General features: G+C 41.6%; 1 protein-coding gene across 8 annotated transcripts; it reads right to left on the reverse strand.

Annotated features, from left to right (window-relative positions):
* Positions 1–1,341: 1,341 nt before the first annotated feature.
* Positions 1,342–20,954, reverse strand: LOC131458273 (HMG box transcription factor BBX). 8 transcript variants are annotated; one of them, XM_058627202.1, is made up of 16 exons: positions 20,853–20,938; positions 13,811–13,888; positions 12,664–12,835; positions 12,314–12,571; positions 11,967–12,171; positions 11,789–11,856; positions 11,619–11,693; positions 10,996–11,076; positions 10,068–10,133; positions 8,389–9,244; positions 8,180–8,309; positions 7,639–7,790; positions 7,344–7,433; positions 6,741–6,935; positions 5,907–6,099; positions 1,342–5,761 (listed from the first exon to the last, which is right to left on the reverse strand). In XM_058627202.1, exons 3-16 carry the CDS (start codon positions 12,820–12,822, stop codon positions 5,683–5,685), a joined length of 2,607 nt encoding a protein of 868 aa, XP_058483185.1. In that variant the 5' UTR covers positions 12,823–12,835; positions 13,811–13,888; positions 20,853–20,938; the 3' UTR covers positions 1,342–5,682. The 8 variants fall into 8 exon arrangements, with proteins under 8 accessions (XP_058483185.1, XP_058483186.1, XP_058483189.1 ...); XM_058627203.1 differs by lacking the exon at positions 20,853–20,938 and adding an exon at positions 20,718–20,805; XM_058627206.1 differs by lacking the exon at positions 20,853–20,938 and adding an exon at positions 16,984–17,413 and having other exon boundaries at positions 12,314–12,568.
* Between the last annotated feature and the right edge of the window lie 3,191 nt (positions 20,955–24,145).

Genomic DNA, 24,145 nt, shown 5'->3' on the forward strand with positions numbered 1-24,145 from the left:
TTCTGTGGAACCAAACTTGCCCCTTTCCAGACTGTGGTTGTGGTTCTGAACCCGCCAGACCAGAACAACTCCACAGTTGTGGAATGGAAGCAACTGAACTGGGACAACCCAGCTTCATCAAGTGTTAGTTTGTTTTCTTTTTGCTATAAAAAACAAAGTCTATGATTTATGTGACAAAATATATATATATATATATATATATATATATAAAAATAAAATAATACCTTTTAGTTTGTGGACAAACAAACTCATTTAATCATCAACATTTTTTGGATCAAACATCTAAAAATCAATAATTGCAGCCCTGAAAAAGACAACCACGCATTTAAAAGATCTGGATAAACAAGAAAGTCACTTCACACAGATGGAATAGATGTAATTTTAATAGGTGTTCAAGAAGTAATAATTGCTTCAGCAGAAAGTAAAAGGAATAATAGTTGCATCAGCAAACAGTGTTATGACATAGGAGTTGTGGGTGGGAGGTTGAGGGATCCCTCACTAAGCAGGGGTTCCAGTAAGGCTGCATTTAACAAGTGGGCGATAACAATCAAAAACACACCTGTCATGATGATTTACCGATGAGATAAATTAGATAAAGTACATGTTTGTAAAACCTACCAGAGGAAGGAGACTCAAAAATTCAGGCATAATCTCCTTTTCACAGAAAACAAACAAAAAAAACGAAAAAAAAACAGAGCCATGATCTACATTCCAGTAAAGGGAAGATAATCTTATACATGTTCATGTATAAATGGGTGCATATTCAGTTGTTTATTCGACTAAAGCTATAAAAAAAAAAGAAAAAAAAAAGGAACAGTAATAAATAAGTTGAGACTCAAGCATTCAGTTGTTCGGTCTGACTGCAGGAGCGTCCCTGTTTTCATAAACTGTCCTGGACAGACTTTTTAACTGTAAAGAAAAAACAAACACCATAGCAAAACGGGGAGGGTGAAGCTAGAGTCCCACCACTCAGAACAGCAAGAATCTCTCAGAATCTCTTCTGAACGCTCACATGGTACAGGAAGTCCTTTGGACTTAAAATTTGTCACACGTTTCCCATTGAGTTTGCAGCACAGCACCGATCCTGTCATGACAACGGCTGTAACTATGCACCTAAGGAACAGTATACCATCATAGCATACATACAGTACAATCAAGACTGAATTAGAAAAATACAGGTACAAAATGATTACATTCAAGAAGACAGTACTAGCACAAAAGGGTATTATAGTCATTTAGATAACTAATATAGGAATTTTCAACTTTATAGAAGCATTTTTCTAGATAGAAAAAGTTAAGGGGTTTGGGGGGATAATGACACAATTATGGCTGTTTTGTAGATGTGAGGATTTATTATCAACTGGATTCTTGCACACATATATATATATGTGTGTATATAAGAGCTAAAATGCATAATTTCCAGACAGTGGGTAAAAATTTATATCTATATATATTTTTATCTTTTTCAAAGATCATGATGATTTTGGTTTGGGTGATAAGGTGCAAATACTGTATATTAAAAGAGGCATTGAGTGGTGCTCTTTTTTTTTTGTGTTGCACTTTCGTTCCGCCGAGAGAATCCCATTAGATACACAGGATGAATTGTGCTGACATTGTTACCTGAAGATTTTTACACACCTAGAAAATGCAGTGCAACTCGCGTTCCTTCTCTCCCTCTAGTGTTTTTAACAGGATCACCATTGGAATATAGTAAATTTTTTTCTTAATTTTCTTTGGCAAACATCAATAAACTAATAAGCAAATATATCTCTATTTTTTTTGGGGGGGGGGGGGGGACCAGTGGAAGACCCATTCAGTTTACTGTTTGGACGTTCGCATCCTTAATGTTACGTTCTCTCATGTCTGAACAGGCCTAGGTCAAAACCCAGAGAACGGCTGGACCACGAATTGAGGGAGTGGGTGAAAAAGCATTGTGGGACTGCTGTAAACAACTACTTTCAATAGAAAGTACATAAATCCTGCTCGACAAGACCGAAAACTCCCGTTGATGACATCATACGACGATTCATAGTCGCGACATCATGGCGTCGTATTTGCGTTCTGCCGAGTGTCATCTGGTTCCAGCCCTTTATGCTTCTCCCCAAACTCTCAGTGCTCACGTAAGAAGTTTTCCTCAGCTGCTTTTGCACATTTCTCACAACACAATTTAACCATCTTTATGCCATAAATTCTGTACTGCTGTTCCAACATTATCAACTACTTTACAGAATGTATTATACTGGTGCCACGTGATGGACTGGCGATCTGTGCAGGGCATGGGGTTCTGCAACCTGCGGCTCTTCAGCCCCTCTGAAGTGGCTCCTAGTAAGTTTAAACTATCTTTTTTAGAGATCAAGGCGATAAATAAAAGTCTTTTAATATTTTGTGCATCGCATCCAACGTCTGAGCCAAAGATTCTGTCCATCTTTTGGATTCACATAGCTATTTATGCCAGGCAGGTTTGAACTACTTTGCTTTTAATTTCATTAATTTGCCACAAACAATGGAAGCACTAGCTCTGCATAATTCTGCGTTTTATAAACGGCAATTAAATGTCAACAGTTTTCTTTTTGTTGTTCTTAAATTTCATAAATTCAACAAACTATCATCGTTCTAAACTACCTAAACTATCATTAGTTCAGTACAGAGGTTCATCTAATCCAGATTCCCAAAATGAAGTATTAATCCAGAAATCTACCAAAGCAGCTGAGAAAAACTATAATGCAGCTCAATTTCTCCACCCGTGTCAGACAATGGGACGCAGGATGAAATAGGTACTGACCCAATAAAGATGACACATTGGTCAGCAGTTACTTCCAAGCTGCTGCAAAAAATAATTCAAAAGATTTTATATAACCACTGACGAAATAGTCCGTCAAATACAACAGCTTTTGTGCCGCGATTTCAACTATACTGACTGATGAAAGAAATGCTTAGAGAGGAAGTTAGAAGCTCATTTATGCCTATATCACCTGAATAAAAATATATATATATATAAGCTGTTTATTATTATTATTAGATTATCATAAAGCATACTGTCATAACAACTGGGAAAACACTTGCACTTAAGTTTAGAATTTAAAGACAAATCTAGAAAGCAATTATAGCCTTTTTTTTTGTATGTGCTGCAATATTTGCAAACAAGGGCCTACATGAACATAACACTATTGCCACGTAGCAATGCACTGGTTTTTAAGAAAAATACTCTTTTTCAAGATGCACGAGTTCTCTAAGACCCATTTTATTCGTATCCGTTGGTCCTGTCATTAAGTGTACCGAAGCACTCATCCTAACACGAATCGGAGAAACGGTGACGCAGTCGCTGTGAAGCGCTCTCCCCCCCGGAGGTGAAAGGACAAGCTCACTGTGTGGACACGCCCGCGTTCTGTCTCGCTTTGCTTGGCGGGGGTCAGACGCACAGACGCGGTAATCGTCTATGAGCTATCGTCGTTGGTTGTTTTTTTTGCGACAAACAGTCTTGACCCAGTAAACTTGACCTCAGGAATAAAAAACTAAAAAAAACAACAACTCTGAAGTTCATAAAGAGGAGCGAGTTAAAAGAGCATCACAAATGCACAGAGGAACAATCGAAAGGAAAAGGAAAAAGCTAGAAAAGTTTAGAAATGTGACCGAATCTAAAATGGGATCACCCTTGTTGACCCTTGTGGCCTGTTGAAGACATTTGTGTCCTCTTGACATAAACTGAGGAACATTTTTTTTTTATTTTTGTAACAGGCCATCAGGGTTCAGTATTGGTCTACACAGAGGAACAGGACACTGTGATGTACAGAGGTGACTGATATTGCTGGACAGTCTGTAGCTCTGCGTTATGGCCCTTTCAGAATGCGACAATAGCACCACTGTGCTCGGAAAGTCATCACTTTCAATGGCTTGCACTGTGCAGCAATGGCGTGCCACTGCGCAAAGCAAAGCACTATAATAATGTATATTTATGTGACTAAGAGAAACCCTCCAAACCAAGAGAGACACCGAATGTGCAAATGGAGGAAAGCTGTGTTGTGAATCGCTCTGACCAAAACATACAGAACACAGAGATGCAGCTAAACAACTACAAGTATTGATTAAAGGGACCTCTGCGTAGACCATTACTTGGCAATAAAATCTCAAAAGGCTAATAGGAAACAAAAGGGGAAATTATTATTAAATGCCTTGTCTCCATTAGCTCTTGGAGGAACCATAGCTGGTTTCCGCACATTATATCGAGACTCTGTTTATGCGCAAAAACGGACAATAATATTTATGCGTTCTCAACCAAATTGCTCATTTTATGAGACATTCGAATAAAAGCCTTCACATAAAAACAATCAATTCATTTACATTGACAAACTCCTGATCTTTAACATTGTGCTTGTGGGCTGGCTTTAGCCAGGACACTGAAGACACTACTGAGACAGGCTCGAGAGTAAGAACAGTGGTGGAGACAAGGCATTTCATCGCCCTTCCCAGAGCAACTCAAACTTCAGCTACAAATTAGTGCAGTGTTTACGTAATAAACAAACAAAAACCTATCTGAAATAAGTCGCACACAGAGGCAATTGACCATTCTAACTGCTACGCAAACAGCAATAAGATCAAGTATTGACAAAAAATTGAAAAAAATAAAAATAAAAATAAAAATTACATTGACTGTGGACTGTGATACTATTGAGGAAAAAGCTGGTTGAGGGCTTAGTGGTGGCAGAGAGAGGGAGGGTTAAGGCTAAATCTGAATCACTTTCACACAATCTCCCCATCACAAGAAGCAGTTTCTGAGCCAAGCTAGTGTTTCTGGAGCTGGACAGGGAACATAGTGAACTCTAGTTCAGATGCAAAGGTATGCACACGTGTATTCTTAAGCATTCAGTCAAACACGATTATGTCTAGCTACCACATACTGTTTGACAGCAGGATCATCTTAACATACATATCAAATACTCAGCCATAATTTATTTGTAGTTTGGATACACCGCACGAGTGCACCAACGGGAAACACTAAGCAAGTAGTTGGTAATGGACGCCTATCCATCATTATTATTTACCCTGGTTAAAAGTCATTTTGGGCTGAAGCTGGAGGGGAAACGGAAGGGATAAGATAGGGATAAGAGCTATTCAAATACAGAGGTATTCTACCGGAGGTGTAGGGAACTCTTCAGTAGGCTTGTGTGTGAGGTAAAAAGGTGACAGCAAGCTGTGTTCGTCTAGAAAACGAAATGCATTGTCAGGTCATTTCTTAACTAAAATGCTGTTATTTAAACTGCAAGACTTGACCCTTTTAAAATGGCCTCTATTTGACAGAACAGTGTACAAGAAAACCCATGACAACCATCGCTATAGGGGAACCCATGCACTACGGGACAGCTTGGTTCTTCCACAGGCCTTAACGGAGCATCTACAGGGGTTGAGGACTTCAGAAAAGGCATCCTGCCTCAAACCAAAGATAGGCTTCAGGGAAAACACTGAGATAGCGAGGAGCAGGGAAGAGGAGGAGGAGGAGGAGGAGAAGAAGGAGGTCTCTCTTTCCCCCCACCGTGAACCCAAGCTCAAGCAAATTCACCACAAGGAGGAAGGAGTCTGTCCAAAGCTCCCTGTTCAAGTCTCCCTTCAGTGTGGGCTTACCACAGAGGAAAGTAAAGCTCCACTGCCAGTGTCCAGGTTGTGGCCTCTCATAGGAGCAGTGGAGCTTCACTGGTCAGCGCAGGAGATGAGGACCGGAGTCTGCGTAAGCTCTTTCTTCTGACTCTCAGCCAAGCCTCTCTGTCCTCTGCAACAGAACAATACGTGAGAGAGTGTGTTTGTTAAGTTAAAGCACATATGATAAGACTTTTGCAAACTGTAAGTGACTCATTGTAAGTCAATTAACCATTTCATGAGATGGAAACAGAGTGAATAATACTCATGTGTCCCACCTGTGAACATTTTCCATGGCTGCTACCTCGGCAAGGGCTGCCAAGCTAAAGAAAGCAGGTAGCTCCTGTGATAGGGTGTTCCTCTCCGCCTCCTCTGGGTCGGGATTACTGTAGCACCCTTTTTCATTGCATAAATTCGGTTGGTGTAATGGCTTCTTATCCTGTTCCTGGTTCAGGTCCCTCATTTTGTCCTCTGTAGGGAAACATAGTAATGAAGGTTTTACACAAGTCAGGATTATTGCATGTTCTTCACGTGTGTGCGTGGGTTTTCTCCGGGTTCTCCAGTTTCCTCCCACAGTCCAAAAACATGCAGATTTGGGGATTGGGCAAATTGGACACTCTAAATTAACTTAAGTGTGAGAGTGAATGGTTGTTTTACCCTGCCTTTCACCCTAAGTCAGCTGGGATTGGCACCAGCAGCCCTTGCAACCCTCATGTGAAGGATAAAGCAGTAGAAGATGAATGACTGAATCTCATAGTGCTCCGTTTGAGGTATCTCTGTTAAAAAATCTCTATTTGAAGGGCTTGTTATTACTATCTCTGCCCCAACAAGAATCAGGACACACTACAAGTACATATGAAGGCCCAAAACAGAGGTAGGAAGAAGTAGTAGGGACAGGGGGTGAAATGGGATTCAGTTATAAAGTTGTCTCTCCTGCTGGGCATCTAATGGTGATGTGACCAACAGAAACAGGCCAAACCACTTCCATCTCTACATCCATCAGTTTTGTGGTTTAGTCTTTTTAAGTATTTTATATAATAAAGTTTGGCTCAAGCTAAGAGACTTTAGCCATAAGACAAATCTAACCAATGAGTCACTCAGTTATCACTCACCCTCAGCTGGAGACACACTGCCGTCGGCTGTGCGCACCAAGTGTGTGATCTTGGTCTTCCTCGCCTTCCTCTTCTGGCTACCGACTAGCATCTCCATACTAACGGTGCCCTGAGCGTCTGGGCACATTGTGGCAACAGGGGCACATGATTTGGCTTTTGAAGCTGAATCCAGCACAGTGGAGTCGCTCTGCAGCGCTGTTGTGGAGAAAAGGGTTAAATGTGCTTATTTGGACATATGCAGTCGTGAAAAGCTACACACACAGATGTTACAGTTCTCATGATGAATTAAATCGGATGACAATTAGCTAACTCTAATGAAATGATGAAACATATGTAATAAATCCTATAGTATAAACAATAGAGGTTAAACATACAAGTCTACAGATGTTTCAGTCTTGTTGTTCAAATTAATTCCAGCTTCAACTAAACATATTTTTAAACATTTAAGTAGATATTTGAGCTATTATTTAAACATTATCTTCTTATTTGTTTCTTAATTTCTAACCCTTGACATGGGGAAATGGCTAACTGGCGAATTTATCTGTTAAAATATTCAAAAACCCTGTTGTTGTGTAATGCACAAACATCCACACTCTAGTTCACCTTTGTCCACTGCAACTGGCTTCTCCTTTTTGTGTTTGTGCTTCCTAACAATCTTGTGGAATGAAGTCTTTTTCTGAGATGGAGATGGCCCTGATATAGCAAAGGAACAAAGAAAAAAGAAAAAAAAAAGAGCATGGAAATGCAAATGTTGCTTGAGAACTTGTCCTGAACATCACAGGTGTGGAAACATGTGACTTTATGAACAGAGGCAGAGTGAGCCATGAATGGAATGAGATATTTCAAAACAAAACAACAAAAAAAAAAAAACAGCCGTCATCTCTGATGCTGTTCTTACCTTTTACGACTTTAGAGGCTTCCTCTTGAACAGCGGCATTGTCAGTCTTCTTCTTCTTTGCCACAGTCGTGCCCTTCTTATCAAATGTCATCGGGCTATACTGTGGTAGGCTGTTAAATTTCTTTTCAAACTCCTCCTCCAGTTTCCCGAGGCTGACAAGTGAAGTTCAGGAGTTTATATCACTGAGCATACAGACTTACCCTTCAGGGTAAGACGCATGTAAAAACAAAACTAGTTACAGCTTAGTTACAACAGAAACAGCAGGGGATCAGTAATAAGCTATTACATTAGTAAATGTACAGGAGTTTAAATTAGTAAATGAGTCATGTCTACTTATTATTTTTTTGCAGTGGACAGGTTTGTGTTGAATACATGTTCGGTGAGATAATGTTTCTTTTTTCCTTTTTTTCTATTCAGAACATGGATGAACTCGGGTGAAAAGAAGATGTTAAAGAATAGAGAAGAAGAAGAAACAACAAACGCATCATCACAGATGCCGACTGCCCTAAATCCCCGGGAACAAGACGGAGACCAAACTCACCCCGGTGTAGATTCATCTTTGGACTTGGACTTCTTCAGCTTCTTGGGGTTATTAGGTCCCAACTGTGCAACAGCCCAGCTGTCATCACACCAGTTTGCATCGTCGGACGCACGGAAAGCTCCTCTTTTACCTGCACGCAGATGCTCATGTCACCATTTACTCTGTAAACAGGCATCATTTTATTTGAATTTATATTACATTCAAAATACCTCGGTCAATGTTGGCTCTCAGTGATGTAAGCATCCCCTCAGAAACTAGAGTTTTATACAAGGCTCCTTTACAGCTCCGTTCTGATTTCCTGGAGCCACGGCTCTCCAAGCTGGACTCAAAGGTCAGTTCACCCTGCCTCTCCTTTCCCTTGTCTTCCTCTTGGAGCTTAGCAGGTGAAGAGTTGCCAGAGGAGTGATGGGGTTCTGCCACGCTGCCCCGAAGCTCTGTGCTTTCCATACTTGCTTGCTCTGCTTCTGTCTTGGGGCTATCGTGTGTCATCTCCTCCTTCATCTCCACCTCAGGAGAGCTGTTCTGTCCACACGGCCCACTGTCTGAATCCATCTTCTCCTCCTTTTCTTTCACAGAGGCCTTGACTTTGGGCTTGCTCTTCTTCTTGGGAAGACCAGCACTTCCACCACTGGGACTGCCTTGGATCTTCTTCTTGGGCTTCTCCTCCGTGTCATTCCATGTCCCTTTGGCCACGGCTTCAATCGTATTAAAAACACTATCCACGTCTGATTCTGCATTGCTAGGCTTTTTGAAGATCTTCTTTGCTGCGCAAGGACTCTCGCTGTTATCAAGTGATTTGGTCGCCTCTTTTTTCTTGCCCTTCTTTTTGACACATGCGTTTTGGCTGCTGAGTTGTTGGGGAATGGCATCAGTGGAGGTAGAAGTGACAGAGGAGATTGAGGGTGAGGGGACTGCAGTGTGAGAAGAGGGAGGACAGTTGCTAGTGTCTGGTTTCTCCTTGATCTCTGGCTTCGGTGCGTTTTGCAGGACAGAGGCTTCAGATGAGCTGTCCTCCGGTTGAGACACAGCTGCGTCCATCTTTCCAGCTTCAGACGCTAAGCACATCTTTCCAAACACAGAACACAAAAAAAAAGCTCAAGAGTTAATCAGTTGAATTAACAGCAATCTTGGCTCCTAATATCCTGTTTCAACAAGGATTTACCCTGCATGACAGTGTATGCTGGGGGATAATGAAGTTAAAGGACCAACAGACTACTTTTGTGTCCCTATCAGTTCCTGTGTGGTCACTGTAAAGGCACAGCAGAGAAGAAGACGCCAGTATGGACTCAGGTATTTTCTTTGAAGCTAGTGTATAATATAAACATAAAGATACCTGCTGGACTAAATCATCAATAATGAGCTCTAAGCAAGGCGTACATAATCAGGGTTAGGGTAAAAGCTGGAGTTAGACATTGAGCTGTGATGATTTAGGTTAGGGTAAGGAATGGGCTAAAGCAGTGGTTCTTTTCATACCAAGTTAAATAACCACCTGAGAAAAACTTGAGCTCTCAAAGTAACACAAAATTATGACAAACGTTCAAATACAGCCATGTAAATAGGCAGCTGCAGACTTTTCACAGGAGGCAGATTTATTCCTCTCTCATCATCCTCCCCTTCCTCACATATACTTCAGACGCTGGTATAGTGAAATTAGATTAAGATGGAGTGACAGATAAGGTGACTCTAATACCCTGGTATATAGAGTAGCATTTCTGATTTTCCTCCAAGGACCACCAGAGGAAGCTCGCGTACCACAGTTTTAGAACCATGGGGGCTGATCGCTCAAAAGTCAAGCTCGACATAAATATGGCTCATCTATCGCTCATCTTGATCAGGTTGAAATATGAACCTGTGTCGAGGAGTTCAAGAGTGAAACAGAAGAACTCACCTCAGCGAGCTGGAAGAGAGCTGACTGACTGCATGGTTTTCCTTCAGCTGCTGTAGACTGAGACGACTGTAAACATACAACAACATCCTTTGTCAGCGGTAAGAAGGCGTAAACACAGATTATAGAAGAAATGTTTGTAAAGTAAGTGCACCAAAAACGGTCTTCCATCTGCACTCATGGAGCTTACCTGAACATCATGAAGTCACTGTTAATGTAACCAGTAACACTGTTTTCTCACACACACAGTCATGAACCTAACCAACTAAAATCATAGTACATGCACAGTAGACTACACTACACTACAGGTGGGGGGAAAAACATTCATTCTTAGATGCATCTCGATTCGGACATGGAGGGCGATGGGGCTGAGATACAGAGGCGCTATTTCACTGACACGGCGACCGCGAAACCCAACAACAAAACCAAAACAGAAGTCACGGGTGAAAGTGAGTAGGATAGAAATGACATCTGATGCTTGGACATCTGTTGCCACCGAATCGTACATCACTATAACTGAGCACTTTATCACCGACAACTGGAGGCTAATGTCTCATGTGCTCCAAACAAGAGCAACGAATGGGATAATACGGTTGAAATAATTTTGCTGAGCTTGTAAAAGCGTTTTAAATATGTGACGTTTACACATTTCATTTAGTTTAATAAATGATGATGGAAATGAATTCAACTCTTGTTTCTTATTACAAATGCACTGTGGTGGGTCAGTGGCGAGTGATCACACAGTGATTCAAAGACTTTCAAATTCAAGAAGATAATCCATCGATAATCGTTTTATAATCGAATCGTGGCCCCTGAATCGTAATCGAATCAAATTGTGAGGCACCTAAAGATTCCCGCCCCCTAGTCCGCACATGTAGTCAGGGTCAGTTATGACAAAATGATGCATCTTTAATAAATTGTAAGTCATTACCTCTGCCAGAGGAGAAAGGGCAGACTTGACCTTGCTTTCAGTAACGTCGAGCTCACTGTTCGGGACTGCTCCAGACAACATCTGTTGATTGAAACAGGATGAGCAGAAACATGTGAGTCCTGCAGGAAGCTATTGAATAACAACTGTTTTTAAATCAAATCATTAAAGTTGAAGAAGAGTCTAAAATGATCTAATTCACCAAACCTATATATAGATTAACATATTTTTGTGCTTGTAATCTGTTATTTAGTTATTTTGTTTTTTGTAATGTGTAACAAAATAATGTGGTTGTGCTGACCGACCCATTTGAGAAACCCATAAATCACACTATCAAATAGAAGTATCAAGTAGAGCGTACAGAGAACAGGGAAGGTACTCTCTCAGATTACTTTATTAGGATTACAGTGAAATATAATTTATTTAATGATCACTAATGACAAAAATGTGTTGCCTACCAAAGCTTTAATGTTGATGTACAGACAAAAAGGACTGACTGTATATATATATATTTTTTTTTCAGACTCCATTAGTGACCCAGCTTTTGTAAGACAACACCATCTTCAAGTATGTGGTCTTAAATCTCAGAGTACAGGAGGAAGATGAATATGGTCGGAGAAACTCACCTCTTCCTTATCCCCAGGGAAACACTTCTCTTCACTGGCTGTGTCAGGTAAACTAGGTTTAGTGCTGGAAGGGATCTAGAGAGGTGCATAATACAAAATGGAGAAGACATTAATGTACTTTTTGGTGTTCTGAGGGTTGCACCCATGTGTGGCTCGCTATAACGACATACCTCCTTGTTTGTGAGGGCATGTTCCCCAGCTAATAGCAGCATGCTAAGGCCTCCCATTTTTGTAGGATCTAAAAGTGACATGAACGTTGGATAAATCAGCAGTCCAATAATAATAATAATAATAATAATAATAGGATGTTATGTTATATTTGAAGTAAGAATCTTGGATTGCACGCACCTGCCATGGCAAAGTTTAACTGTGGCGTGCTGTCAGTTTTGGGCACTTTTTTGGCAGTGGTGGAGTCCTTGGACGTGTTGGAAGAGAAGGACCAGACCTTTTTGCGGGGACTGCTGACCGGCTGACAGGAAGGAGTCTTCACTGGTTTGCTGGTGGTGGGACACCATTTGTAGCCTGGGTTTGCCTTCATGAAGGCGTCCTTGTACTGGAAGATCACCCAGAATTCATTTGGTTAAAAGCATTACTTTAAACTACATTTCTACATTACATTTCTCTATTTTGCAAAAATACTGATGCCATGACAAGCAACAATCAAAGGAAGTTAAGCAGTGAGTGAACAGTCTCACCTCCTTAGCCATGTCAGTGTATTTCTGCTTCTCTTTGGGCTCCAGCACGGCCCACCAATCAGCCAGGATCTTTGTGGCCCCGCGGTTGTCCAGGCGAGGGTGTTCCTGCCGCACCAGAGACCGGTGGCGTTTGCAGAAGAGGAGGAACGCATTCATTGGCCGCCGTGCTCGTTGTTCATTCGAGTCCTCCTCCATGTCCTCTGTCGTGCTGCCGCACTCCAACTGCGGGCCCTGGTCCTGGCCACACAACAATGGCTGCTTAAAAAAAACAAAAACATATTTAGATGCAATTAGAGCAATGTTTACCGACAGATCTCTTCATTATCCCTCCAATCATCGAGCACACTCACCTTCTCCAGCTCCTCCTCATCATCTTCTTCCTCCTCCTCTGAGAAGTCCAGAGCCTTCTTGGAGAGAAGTGGGTGCCACTGAAGGCATTTACGTTTGGGGCGCTTGCCAGCGACCTCTCCTATAACAGGTGGCTCCTTACCCCTTCCGCCACCCTTCATGGTACTACCGCACCTGAAAAGGACAATGTATTGACCACACAGGGACGACATGTGATGTATCACGGAGGCAGCAATAGCTAAGGCATTAGTTTTGAATGTGTGTAAGTGTAATAATGACTGTAAATAAGGTAATCAAATAACCAAGAGGCATATTTGTGTCCATTACAATGTACTATATAACATCAAATTGAATAGAAATTGTGTTGAAAATGTAATCACAGGTTGAAAGCCTATATTCTGCATTTCTGGTGCTGGGTCCCACTGATGGAGTGTTAATAATTTTTAGTAGTGGGTAGACATGAGCTGTTAAAGTGATAAAAAAAATCAACAGAAAGAGGATGTTGTGTCACTTTGTAAACTGCACCAAAGTCCATTGACACAAATGTTCTTTTTGGGACACAGGTGTTGATAAGCCACTGCTGCTGCATTTGGCAAGACTTCATTACTTAGGAGGCAGCAGTAGAACAATATCTCCTTTTTTCTGTGAGGTAAAATAGTGCACAAAGTGCACAAAGTGACACAAACTTCAGCTTCCTGTAGTTAAAATGCTGTTTGACAACAAATATTACATATTCTTAAGGCAGCGTACACTGAAGCTGGCATAGGTTTTTATAAGGTAAGGCATTTGTTAAGTTAAGTTGCAGTCATGTTTTCACTGAGCTTGCACCAGCTCACCCCAGCTGCGTGTCAGCACAGGGCAGGCACCGAGTACAGTTACCTATATGAAACACTTGACTGTGTAGAAGTACCTCATTTAACCTCACCAATATATCCCCTTTAATTAAAATAAAAATACAGGACCCTAAATAGGTGTGTATATTTTGCTTCACTACCATGTTTGCACTTGTTTTGGATGTCTTCCAAACATGACACAAATGAAATCCATTAATCAATGAATGAATGATTTAATGACTTTATTTGCTCTGGCCGTGATCCAGGCCACATGCTGGTGTCTGTATGTGCGAACGCCATGTACAGGGATACTTACTGAAGATGAAACTATGGAAATGCTGTATGAGTGATGAAGATGAGTCTGCCACTGCCTTTGTCATGCAATGACGATGACCTATAAAACACAAGACAGTGTTCTCAGTCATGCGTTACACTGTCACATATCTGCAACAATTCTCCGGCTGCAGGGAGAGAAATGCGCTCAACAACTTGGGTTCTGTGTTAGTAAATGACGCCGCAGACTGGAGCATGCTGGAGCTCACCAGATTCACAGCACGTTGGGACATTTTGTCTCATCTCATTAGTCGGGACGCAACGGCGTTAGTCAAATTCACGTTATCACAGGGACAAAAGCGTTTTTAATGCTCTTGCGGACCTGAGACAGTATCAAACAACAGGTCTTTCTGGTGAATGCGTTGCCAGAAAGACCTGTAGCCATTTTCTGCAGAGTTCAACAAAGAATTTAGAAGGTAAGTCAACAAGCATACAATCCACATAACTGATTTTGATTTATTGATTTATTTATTTAATAATGTATTAATTCTGCTCCAGATAAACCTGCCATCCACACTACTAATCTGAACGGGTAGATATATGACACAGTTAAACCAAATGTTTCAGCTGTGAACAGGCAGCTCCATTAAAACTTAACTTTTAGTTTTAGTTTCACCTTCTCTTAACTATAATCAGTGTGGTTACTGTTTTTCCATTGTTGCTTTTCGTTACTTTTGCTTTCTAAAACTCAGCAAAGAAATGCAGAAGAGGAACATCAGCACCCAGTTTACAACGTGCATGCCCAGTGTACCCAATTAGTCACAGAATATTCATTTTCAGGTTTGTGAATATGGGTGGACACAGATTACTTGTGATATGAGTCTAATCTGGACACAGATCGTTAGTAATCTGAAAACGACTCAAATGGAAAAAGGAGATGTATGGATAAAGTTCAACAGTGCCTCAACTGATCAGAATACATCTTTCTCACCATAGGTAGGTGAGCTACTCAGAGGTATAATATCGTACTACATATCATACCATGGAAGTGTGAGGGATCGTTACTGTGGTATTAGTGACGTGTGACATTTTGATGTTGTTCCTACTCATAACAGACCATTTTAATCGGGTCACCGATCTGAGTCGATGATCAACACTACGACACGTGGACCAAGGATCTTAGGACACAGGTGTTGACACTGCAGCATCACTTGGCAAGACCGTGTCACTTAAGCTGGGGACACACGACACGACTGTCACATTACCAGTCGTTACCAATTTTAAAAAAGACTTGGAGCACACACTAACCGACTGGTTTCAGCAGATATTTTGATGACGACTGAAAGGCTGGGGATCACAGACTACGTGATTTTTCAAACCAGCTGAAGGCATTAAACTTTCGCAAGATCAACCATGTCTGTGAGAGCGACAGTTAATAGGGCAAATATTGATATTCCTGCTACTACCTGTCGTCTTCGTGTTCTGGAGCTATTTCCTGTGTTCCACACACTCTTTTTCATTGGCTGTTGGCAACGTGTTTGTAGTCGGGTCAATAATCAGTGCACACTACCCGATTGTGTTCAGTCAAAAAATGTTTGATTGGTCCGTTACTCTCACACACTTGCCGAGGTCTTTACCCCTCACACAGTAACTGATTTCTGTGCCAACCGGCCATGCCGACTCTGCCCAACTGTGAATCGTAGGTAAAATCGGGCAAAGAAAAAGTGTGGTCTGTCCCCAGCTTTAGACAAAGGCTGTCAGACACCAAAGTCCCAAAGTAACACAACAGAACTTTAAAATGGAGGAAGCAGAAGACTTGTATCTCCTGATTTGTGAGGAGACTGTGGTGCAGGACAGTGAGCTGCTTCAAACTTCAGTTTCCTGTTGTCAAAGGTAAAGCAGTGAACATATTCTAAGCTGGCATAGTTTTTTTTTTTGCTATATTACCATCATAATATCACAATAAATATCATACCATGGAAACTATGACAACAATGTAATAATGGAATGATGTTGTTACATCCTCTTTAACGATCATATTTACTCGGGTCGTCAAATCGGAGTTGATGACCAAAACTACAACACGTACAGGCCAAAGACCTGCAACCACTGGATGCATCTCACGCAGCACGACAGTAGCCACAGTGAGCATTGCTGTGTGTGTGTTTGTTGTCAGGTAAAACTGCTGATGCCCGATGGGACTGTGACTGTGCTGTGGAGTAAAGTCTTGAGCCAGTCAAGCGAGCTCCTCCCGCACATTAACAGCAAAACATTTAGTCAGGTAACAAACGACCCGATCGCCGTACGCGCTCCCTCTTCCTCTCTGAGCAGACATTTTTTCGACCATCTCCGTGCAAAATGTCGATCGGAGCTTTGACAAGACAGACAAGCCGAATGAGAGTCCATCTTGCCTCGGGTTTGGAGGAGAAACCCCGAGTACTGTACATTTACAGCGCAGGAGGGGGGGGGGAGAGGATAATTCACTCCTGTCAAACTCTCCGGCCACAATGTCGTCGAAATGTCTCCCACTGCGTGAGCAGTACGGCCACACTGATTAATTAAACTGGGGATTTTCTGTCCGGGCACACGCGTCCGTGGCCAGCGTTTTGCCGAACACTCGCTCCATTTCCTCGCACTGTTACTACGAATATAAAAGTAGCTCGTTAGCCTGCTAGCTGCGCAGCCTGCTAACCGGAGGTGTCACGGCAGTTAACATGCAATGAATTCCTCGCGCACGAACGGAGCTCCGCGAGGAGCTGCTGACAACAACTACTGTGCTCGCAGGAGTTGTCGGTGCTGTTGGGGCAGCTGCTTTTCCATACAACGGCAGTTTTTTTGACGTGTATTTGATGCGGATAGAGGGGGAAGGAGGAGCGGGGGGGGGGAGAGTCACACCACCTCACTGGGAAACAGTTGCTTTGCCATTTATTTTACACGGCGATTTTGAAACTGACGAGGGCGAAACGTTGGTCGCGATGACAGGACAATGTGCTCCACAAACGCAGCTTTGTCAATGAAATGTCGACGGGGAATTGAAAAGGGGGGGTAAGCGAGCAGGCGGACATCATGTCCACAGCAGCGATGATAATAATTTTTTTTTCTCAGAGTGACTGACTGAGAGGTGGAGAAAACATGCAGCGACCGGGGTTTTACACGGGGAAATCATTCAAAGCGACGCCGTCCGTCACAAAGCGTCGCCCGAGTGTCTGAACATACCTCTGATATCCTGCTCAGGTACCGGAGCGGGCCTCTCATCATTGATGTCGTCCACCTTTCTTTCTTTTTTTTAACTTATTGACACATCATAACAGTTCAGCACTGGCTGCACTCAAACACAGCTGCGTCAAGTCTGCTCAAACGCGGCACGCGGAAACCGGAAACACAAGACGGGTGGCTGGGTCACCAAAATAAAAGAAATTCGCTCTGAGCTGTTCGGAGAAAACTCAGTGTACTTCTGAGACTGAGGTGGTGTAACGTCCACATTTGGTCGATACTATGGTCGATACCAGTCCCAATATTGGTATTTTACACCGTACATTTACCAAAGTACAAACACTCCACTACATTTCTTTTAACTATCTTTGTTACTCCTTACATCTTAAATAAAACCAAAAGAAGAATAAAAGTTAGTAATGGTCTGTATTTACATAGAGCTTTTCTAGTCTTGGTATTGACACACTGCAACATGGGGATTAAGTGTCTTGCTCAAGAACACATAGATTAGCATGGCCAGGAATTGAACCCACAACCTTCCAGTTGAAAGACAACTCGCCCTACCACTGAGCTACCATGGCTCAATCCCAATTCTTCACTTTTTTAATACTTTTACTTCTAAAACTTAAGTTAACCCTAACCCTAAGTTCTACATCAGAAACTTACTTTTGATACGTAAGTACAGTAAATGTCATATACTTTAAGACTTTTACTTAAAGTAGTATTATAAAAAAGTGGCCAAAGTCATTTTCTGGTAAGATACTTGTACCCCTTTAGGTTCCTTTAATGAGTATTTTGCTAACTCTCTATGTAGCAAAAACACAGTTTATGTTGTGAAACTTTAAGTCCAAACTTTAAAAAAAAAGCTTTAAAACCTTTATTCGAACCCACAAGAATAAACAGACTGGCATTTTCAGGTAGCGAAATTTAGCACAAATTGATTTAACATTAATTCTGAGTCATGACTTCACTTCGTAAGTCTGTCGGTATTCCTAAATCATGAAAATCTTCAGTGAACTAAAGATACCAGATGTTTTGCGATCTATTTCATTTATTTATTTAAATACTGAAGGGTGTTTTGCGTATGAGCCGTAATTCTAGTCTCGCGAAAGTTCATTTTTCGTAAAATTGCTCCACTTCTTCACTCCGCTTTGAAGAAGATGGTCGAAAGCATTTTACATTTCCATGGTTTTGGAACCATGTGATCTTGATTGCCGCAAAGGCTGTTGCTATGATTGTTTTCAACAGAAGACGAAGGCAGTGAACTACAGACTGCGCCATCTTGTCTTAAGTGAACCTTGATCTGGGAAGTGAACCTGAATGTGACCCTCCTACGTCAAGTCCTGTGACGCCAGTGATGTGTAAATGTGAAAAATATATTTCCATTACACATTTGTAATAAAGTTTTATATTGACACGTCTGAAAAGCCACCTCATGAGAGCATAAATGTGTTATAGCGATATTTGAGAGGTTTTCGAGTATCAAAATTGGACTTGTGTTTCACATTTTGCTCACTTGTATATTTAGATTATCCTTAACATTTCCAACAATGATTTAAACTTCAAGCACACAGTCAATTTTACTTATTCTGCTGTTATGATGCTGTCCTCCACAACACAAAAGTGGTAATAAGTCAGTGAATACAACTAAACATTCGCAAAAACTTTCTTTCAGCTTCTCCCTTCAGTGGATCATCTGCCTGATAGATATTGTTGCCGTTTAACAATAAAAAATAAATACTCAACACTAGAAATAAACACTAGAGTAAATACATCCACGCACGAGTACCAGCATCTCGTGAAAAGTGCCAGTAGACCGAGTGCCGATGCTCAAAATACTACAATTAAGAACTGTTCTGTAACATTCAAAATAGAGGTTCTGTACCCAACATTTGCTTAAAGTTTGGCTTTTTTCTGTAAACCAGAGTAAGTTCACCTCTGATATGATATTGCACATTTCTTTTTTACAACATACAGTAAAAAATGTGTCCCATTACATTAAAATTCTAATTGTTTTGGACGTCCTGGACTTATGGTCCAATGACATGTAATGGTGAGACTGCATTGTAGTAAATGGAGGCTCAACCCTCCCTTTCTCAAGCATGTCAGGATAATACACTGCCCTTAACTGCAAGGAAGAAGCTTCAGCTTCAAAATGCAACAAACACACTCTTTTTGTCAGTTATGGCTTGTATAAACAAGGCAGCCTCCATACAGCAAGACCCTTGCATAAAATACACAAAAAAGGCTACAAAAAACACACGCTTGATTATTTTTAAGTGATCCCCCTCAGGCACCTCCCTTCAAAATCAGCAATTAAAGAGATTGATAAAAAGCAATGTTTGTGTATTTATGTAGTGTACATTAGTCATGTGAGTCTTTACTATGTTAAATTATGATTTTGTGCAATTACTTCAATTGTATTAATAGAGGATGAGATATTTGTGGAATGCCATTTAAATTTAAATGACATACATGCAGTATTCTTTTTCTTTTATAAGTAAATACTTATAAACAGTAAATACAATTAGGTTTAAAAAAAATTGCAGCAGCTATAGCTTAAATACTAAAAAATCATACTTTGACCAGTGATATATAATATAAATACAGTATATGTATAATGTATGTATGTATGTATAAAAGCAGAGATGAATTACACTTACTCATGTTACTGTAATTTAGTAGGTTTTTTGTGTACTTGTACTTTTGAAAATTTGTCATTTGTAAAAAATGTTGGCCTGAATTTAAATAAATAAATAAAATAATTCACACACCGGACACTTTGGCATTGAATGATGAGGACAGGTGAACTGGCGCAAAATTAAGGAGCGAGTTATAGCGTATGTGACCCATTTTGACTGATACATTATGTGTTTACATATTTTATTTTGTCAGCACTTTAATAAGTAAAGGTTTCCCTTTAATTAAATAAACAATTCATGTGAGATTTGTGTCCAAGAAAGAACCCAACCTTGTTAAAAAAAAGTAACTCAGTAACGTTTACTCTGAGTAACTGTTTTACAAACTACTTTTTTTTTACTTTGAGTACATTTTCATTCCAGTACTTTTACTTGTACTTAAGTAAAAAGAGTGGTACTTTTACTTGAGTAGAATATTTCAGTACTATTTCCACCTCTGTATAAAAGTAACCAGTGTGTTTATGTATAAGGCTCAAACATGCATGTATCCCTCACTTTTGCAGTCATTACACAACTCATTATAAGGATTTGTACCTATTGAGTTTTTTAAAGCTTTCTTTGGCTTGCACAATTTGTCAAAATTCCATAGTATTTGCGTTTGTGTCTTCTCCAACAACACGTCAGGTAGAAAACACTTTTATGTTTGTGGCGTGGAAGTGGAACCGGAAATGAGCCGCGCTGCCCTGTGTGAATTGACAGCGGTACAGAAAACGCAGCAGTTCACGAGATGATGAATGTGACTGTCGGGGGAGAAAGGTGGCACACGAGACGACCCGCGCGGGCCACACAAACAACGCGACGTCGCGTCAAACCCCGCCGAAACACACTCTTGTTCAGTCACACAAAGTCACAGAAAGCACTTTCGTTTTCCTCGAGGAGGAAGAAAAATTGTGCCATCGGTTTGTTATCCCTCTTCCCCTCCCCCGGTCTCTGTATACAAAGTGGCCTGCACTCGCCTGTACACCATTCCCGACTTCACTTCATCTCTGAGCTGACAAAGGTCAGTGAGCGCCGCGCACGCCGCCGATAACCACTCACCGAAAGCCTGTGTCCAATCTGTCCCTGTTGAGTGGCCACTGTTTGCAGCTTCCTGGGTGTTTTGTGCGTGTGATAACTGTTCACAGTTTGTTCCGCAAACGCATCGCGGCGGCGGCGCAACAGTGAACCACGTACCTGTCGGCGGCGGCGAGGGGGGCGGAGACGAGCGGCCAAGTTGTTGTTTCTCTTTAAAAATCTCCCCGTTAAAAAGCCGTCGCTTTTAAATGTATCAATAGTTGTGTGTGCAGCATACTGTACACAGCGGAGACATCCACCCCCGTCATGTAATGCCCCATGTGAGTGGACACTCCCTTTGATCGACAGTGGGCTTCGACCAATCACTGGCCGCGTTATATTCCAGTGTTTTGAGATGAAAATGTAATGTTTCGGGGACACGTGTGGCCACATTTAAGCCCCGAATAACCGATAAATGACACGAACAACATCAAGTTAGGAGCTGTTCTCTTTTACGTGGAGTCTCCAGTCGTGGAAGCGCACGTGTGTTGTGGTATTACATGGTGTGTTTTAATCTCCCGAAGAATGTGCAAGTCTTTGAGTGCTGAGCATTTTCTGCACAAGAAGAGAAGTTAAAAGTTGAGTGTCCATGTTGACAGATTGTCTCTGTGATATATTGAGGGAGAGAGTGGGATCAACATCAGCCGAATGCCCTAAATTGTAACAGATGGTGAGATTTTTGTCATCTCAGTCACCTCGGCAACACGCAGTCGAACAATGCACCTCAAGGGAAGATGTAGATAAAGTAGATTCAGCTCTATTTTTGATTAAACATGATCTGGCCTCTGATTTAAAGCTGCAGTGTGTAACTTTTAAATACAAACACAACCCCATTGTTGTCAAATTAGCTCACAAACTGTTGCTCCACACTGTTTTATCAGTATAGCAGTGTGTTTTTAGAATCTCGCTGCACACAGGAAGTGATTCTAACAAAGGCATGGGAGGAAGCACAATAGCAACATGGGCTGGCTCACACCCAGGCCTTCCCCTGCCCGCCCTGGCCTCAGCGAGCTGCCCCCATGCTCCCCTCGGGGCTTCCCCTTCATGGAGCTCTATCTCCGGCCTCCGAGGACCACCAGTGGGTCACCTCTCGAATCCAGGTAGAGATACTCTCGAACCTCTTAAGCACCACACCCCTCCCCGTGCTGAGATGCTCCAATGTCACCCATCCTGTCGCCCGCACCCCTGGTAATGCAAACGAGGCTTTGTTTAGGGACATAGGGTGTAATTATACAAAATAGTGAAGCACATTTACTAAAACAAAACAAAACAAAAACATGAACAGAATCAACAGAATCAACAATTACAACAATATCAACAAATAAGGGGAGGCGTCATAGGCTGGGTTCCAGTTAATGAAGACAAACTAATTACAGTAATATGTAAATAAAGTTATTTTACAGTTATTACAGAATTATTATAACAAAAAGCCATCTTCTGTTTGTCTCTTGTAGATAGGTACAACTGAGATATGTGCTTTAAATTGAATAACGACGAAAGACGAATAAAATGATTTGAATTGAATTGAATGTGGGGTAAACCAGGATGTCGGGACCTCAAGCTTCAAGCTTCAAGGTGATTAAGGGACCTAAATGAAAAAGAACTGGTGCTAAAACACACATTCTGATCTTTAAAGAGCCTGACATGAGCATGTGCATTGGCCTCATTTTATTACACATAGTTTTGTGAGGAAACTGAATAAATTGCACAGGTTTCAGAATTCACCACTGACACACATACATGTATACAGATTCAGACACCGTAGTGGTTCAGGATGGTCTCAGGTCCGTGTGGTGAGGATGTGGGTCAGTACAGACGGCAGTGACGCCACACAGAGACACCCAGTGATCATCGGTGATCACCGGGTAACAGGAAAGTCCACCCACAGAACCAGTGTTTAAATTCTATCCAGTGAAATCACTGTATAATACAGCAGTAGAAGTCACATGGCACAGGCCTGAGTGACTGAAGACTTCCTTCAGGTCCAGGTAAGAAGGTGTAACCACAGACACGTTGAGAAACTCCACACTGAGGAGGAGTCTGGTTACTACACTTTGTGCCTCGGTCAACTCTTGCCAGACTCTGTAGTTGTTTTGGAAATGTATTTTTTGTGCCTTGTCTTCATTTGTCTCAGGAGGATCGATCACCTGCTCAGTCTGTCAAGCTGCTTTCAGACACGGAACACAGTCGCAGGAGAAACTCCACATAATCCCGAGCTTTAGTGAATGGGTGAGTGTCTCCTGCATGCTCAAGACAGGTGTGTCTCCATCCCACCACCATCACCTGGATCAAAAGTAGATTCTCCCACTATTGTGAACGTGTCTTACTCAGACAATAACCTCCTACCTTCTGGACTAGATTCTCTGGACATTATCTCCGCAAACTCCCTCAGCCTCTCACCCTTCTCTGGATCGTCTCTCCGATCTTCACATTCACCCCTTCATTCAGGTTTGGAACTTTATTTTTTTTTTTTTTTATTGTACATCATTCAGTATTGTTCTTGTGCTTGTGCTTCATTTACCTCTGTAAAACCTAACAGAGAAGAAAACTGCAGCTGGACAAAAACATCCAAATCCAGATTAAGATTTGTCGATACTGAGATAAGTTTAGGTTTAAAGTTGTAGCAGGCAGAAAAAAAAAACCTGCTGATATTGGGAAATCCATGGACACAAGGAAACGAATTGGGCTTGTAACCGGAGGATCACCTGTTCAAATCAAGGGGCTGGGGTGCCCTGGAGCAAGGCAGCCAATCCTCATTGCTAAAAAAGGATGGGGTTAAATGCAGAGGTCAAATTCGCTATCACTAATTTGTGTGTGCAAACATAACTCATTCTCTTATGTGTTTTACTGTCTCACTCTCTTTTGGACTCCTTATTTTAGGTTTCTTTGCAGCCGATGTATTTTTTTTTTAATTTTACAGGTGGACTACAGTGTGTTTATGTAGCGGAAGCATCTATCACCGTGTTCTGTTCTAAACCACGCTGACCAGAACAGGCTGAAAGTCTCTGTGGTGCACTCGCTGCACTGTGATTGGTCCACAGTCTCCACCGTGGGCCAGATTTCTTCAAGGCTTGTAAACAGAGCCCGGAGGAAGTGCAGGAATGCAGTGTAGTGAAATTATTAATCAATAATGCCAGAAAGTCCTGCCTAAGTGTGTTTTAAATACTCTCCATCTTTCGTGTCACACAGCAGACGTCTGCTCCTGTGGACTCACTGTACTGTGTTTCTTGCAGCTCTGCAGCAGCAGCAGCACAAAAAAAAAGGGATTCAGATTCTCCTTCTGCACCAAACTCAGTCAGAGACAATGTTTCAAGTCGCTGAAACTCCCAGGACCGTATCATTTTTCTACAAACATCCAAACAAATAAAGGGCTATACTGTGATACTTGTGGTTTTGCTTCATTGCAGTGATAA

This window comes from Solea solea, chromosome 4 (genome assembly GCF_958295425.1).
Source record: "Solea solea chromosome 4, fSolSol10.1, whole genome shotgun sequence".
Taxonomy (NCBI): domain Eukaryota; kingdom Metazoa; phylum Chordata; class Actinopteri; order Pleuronectiformes; family Soleidae; genus Solea; species Solea solea.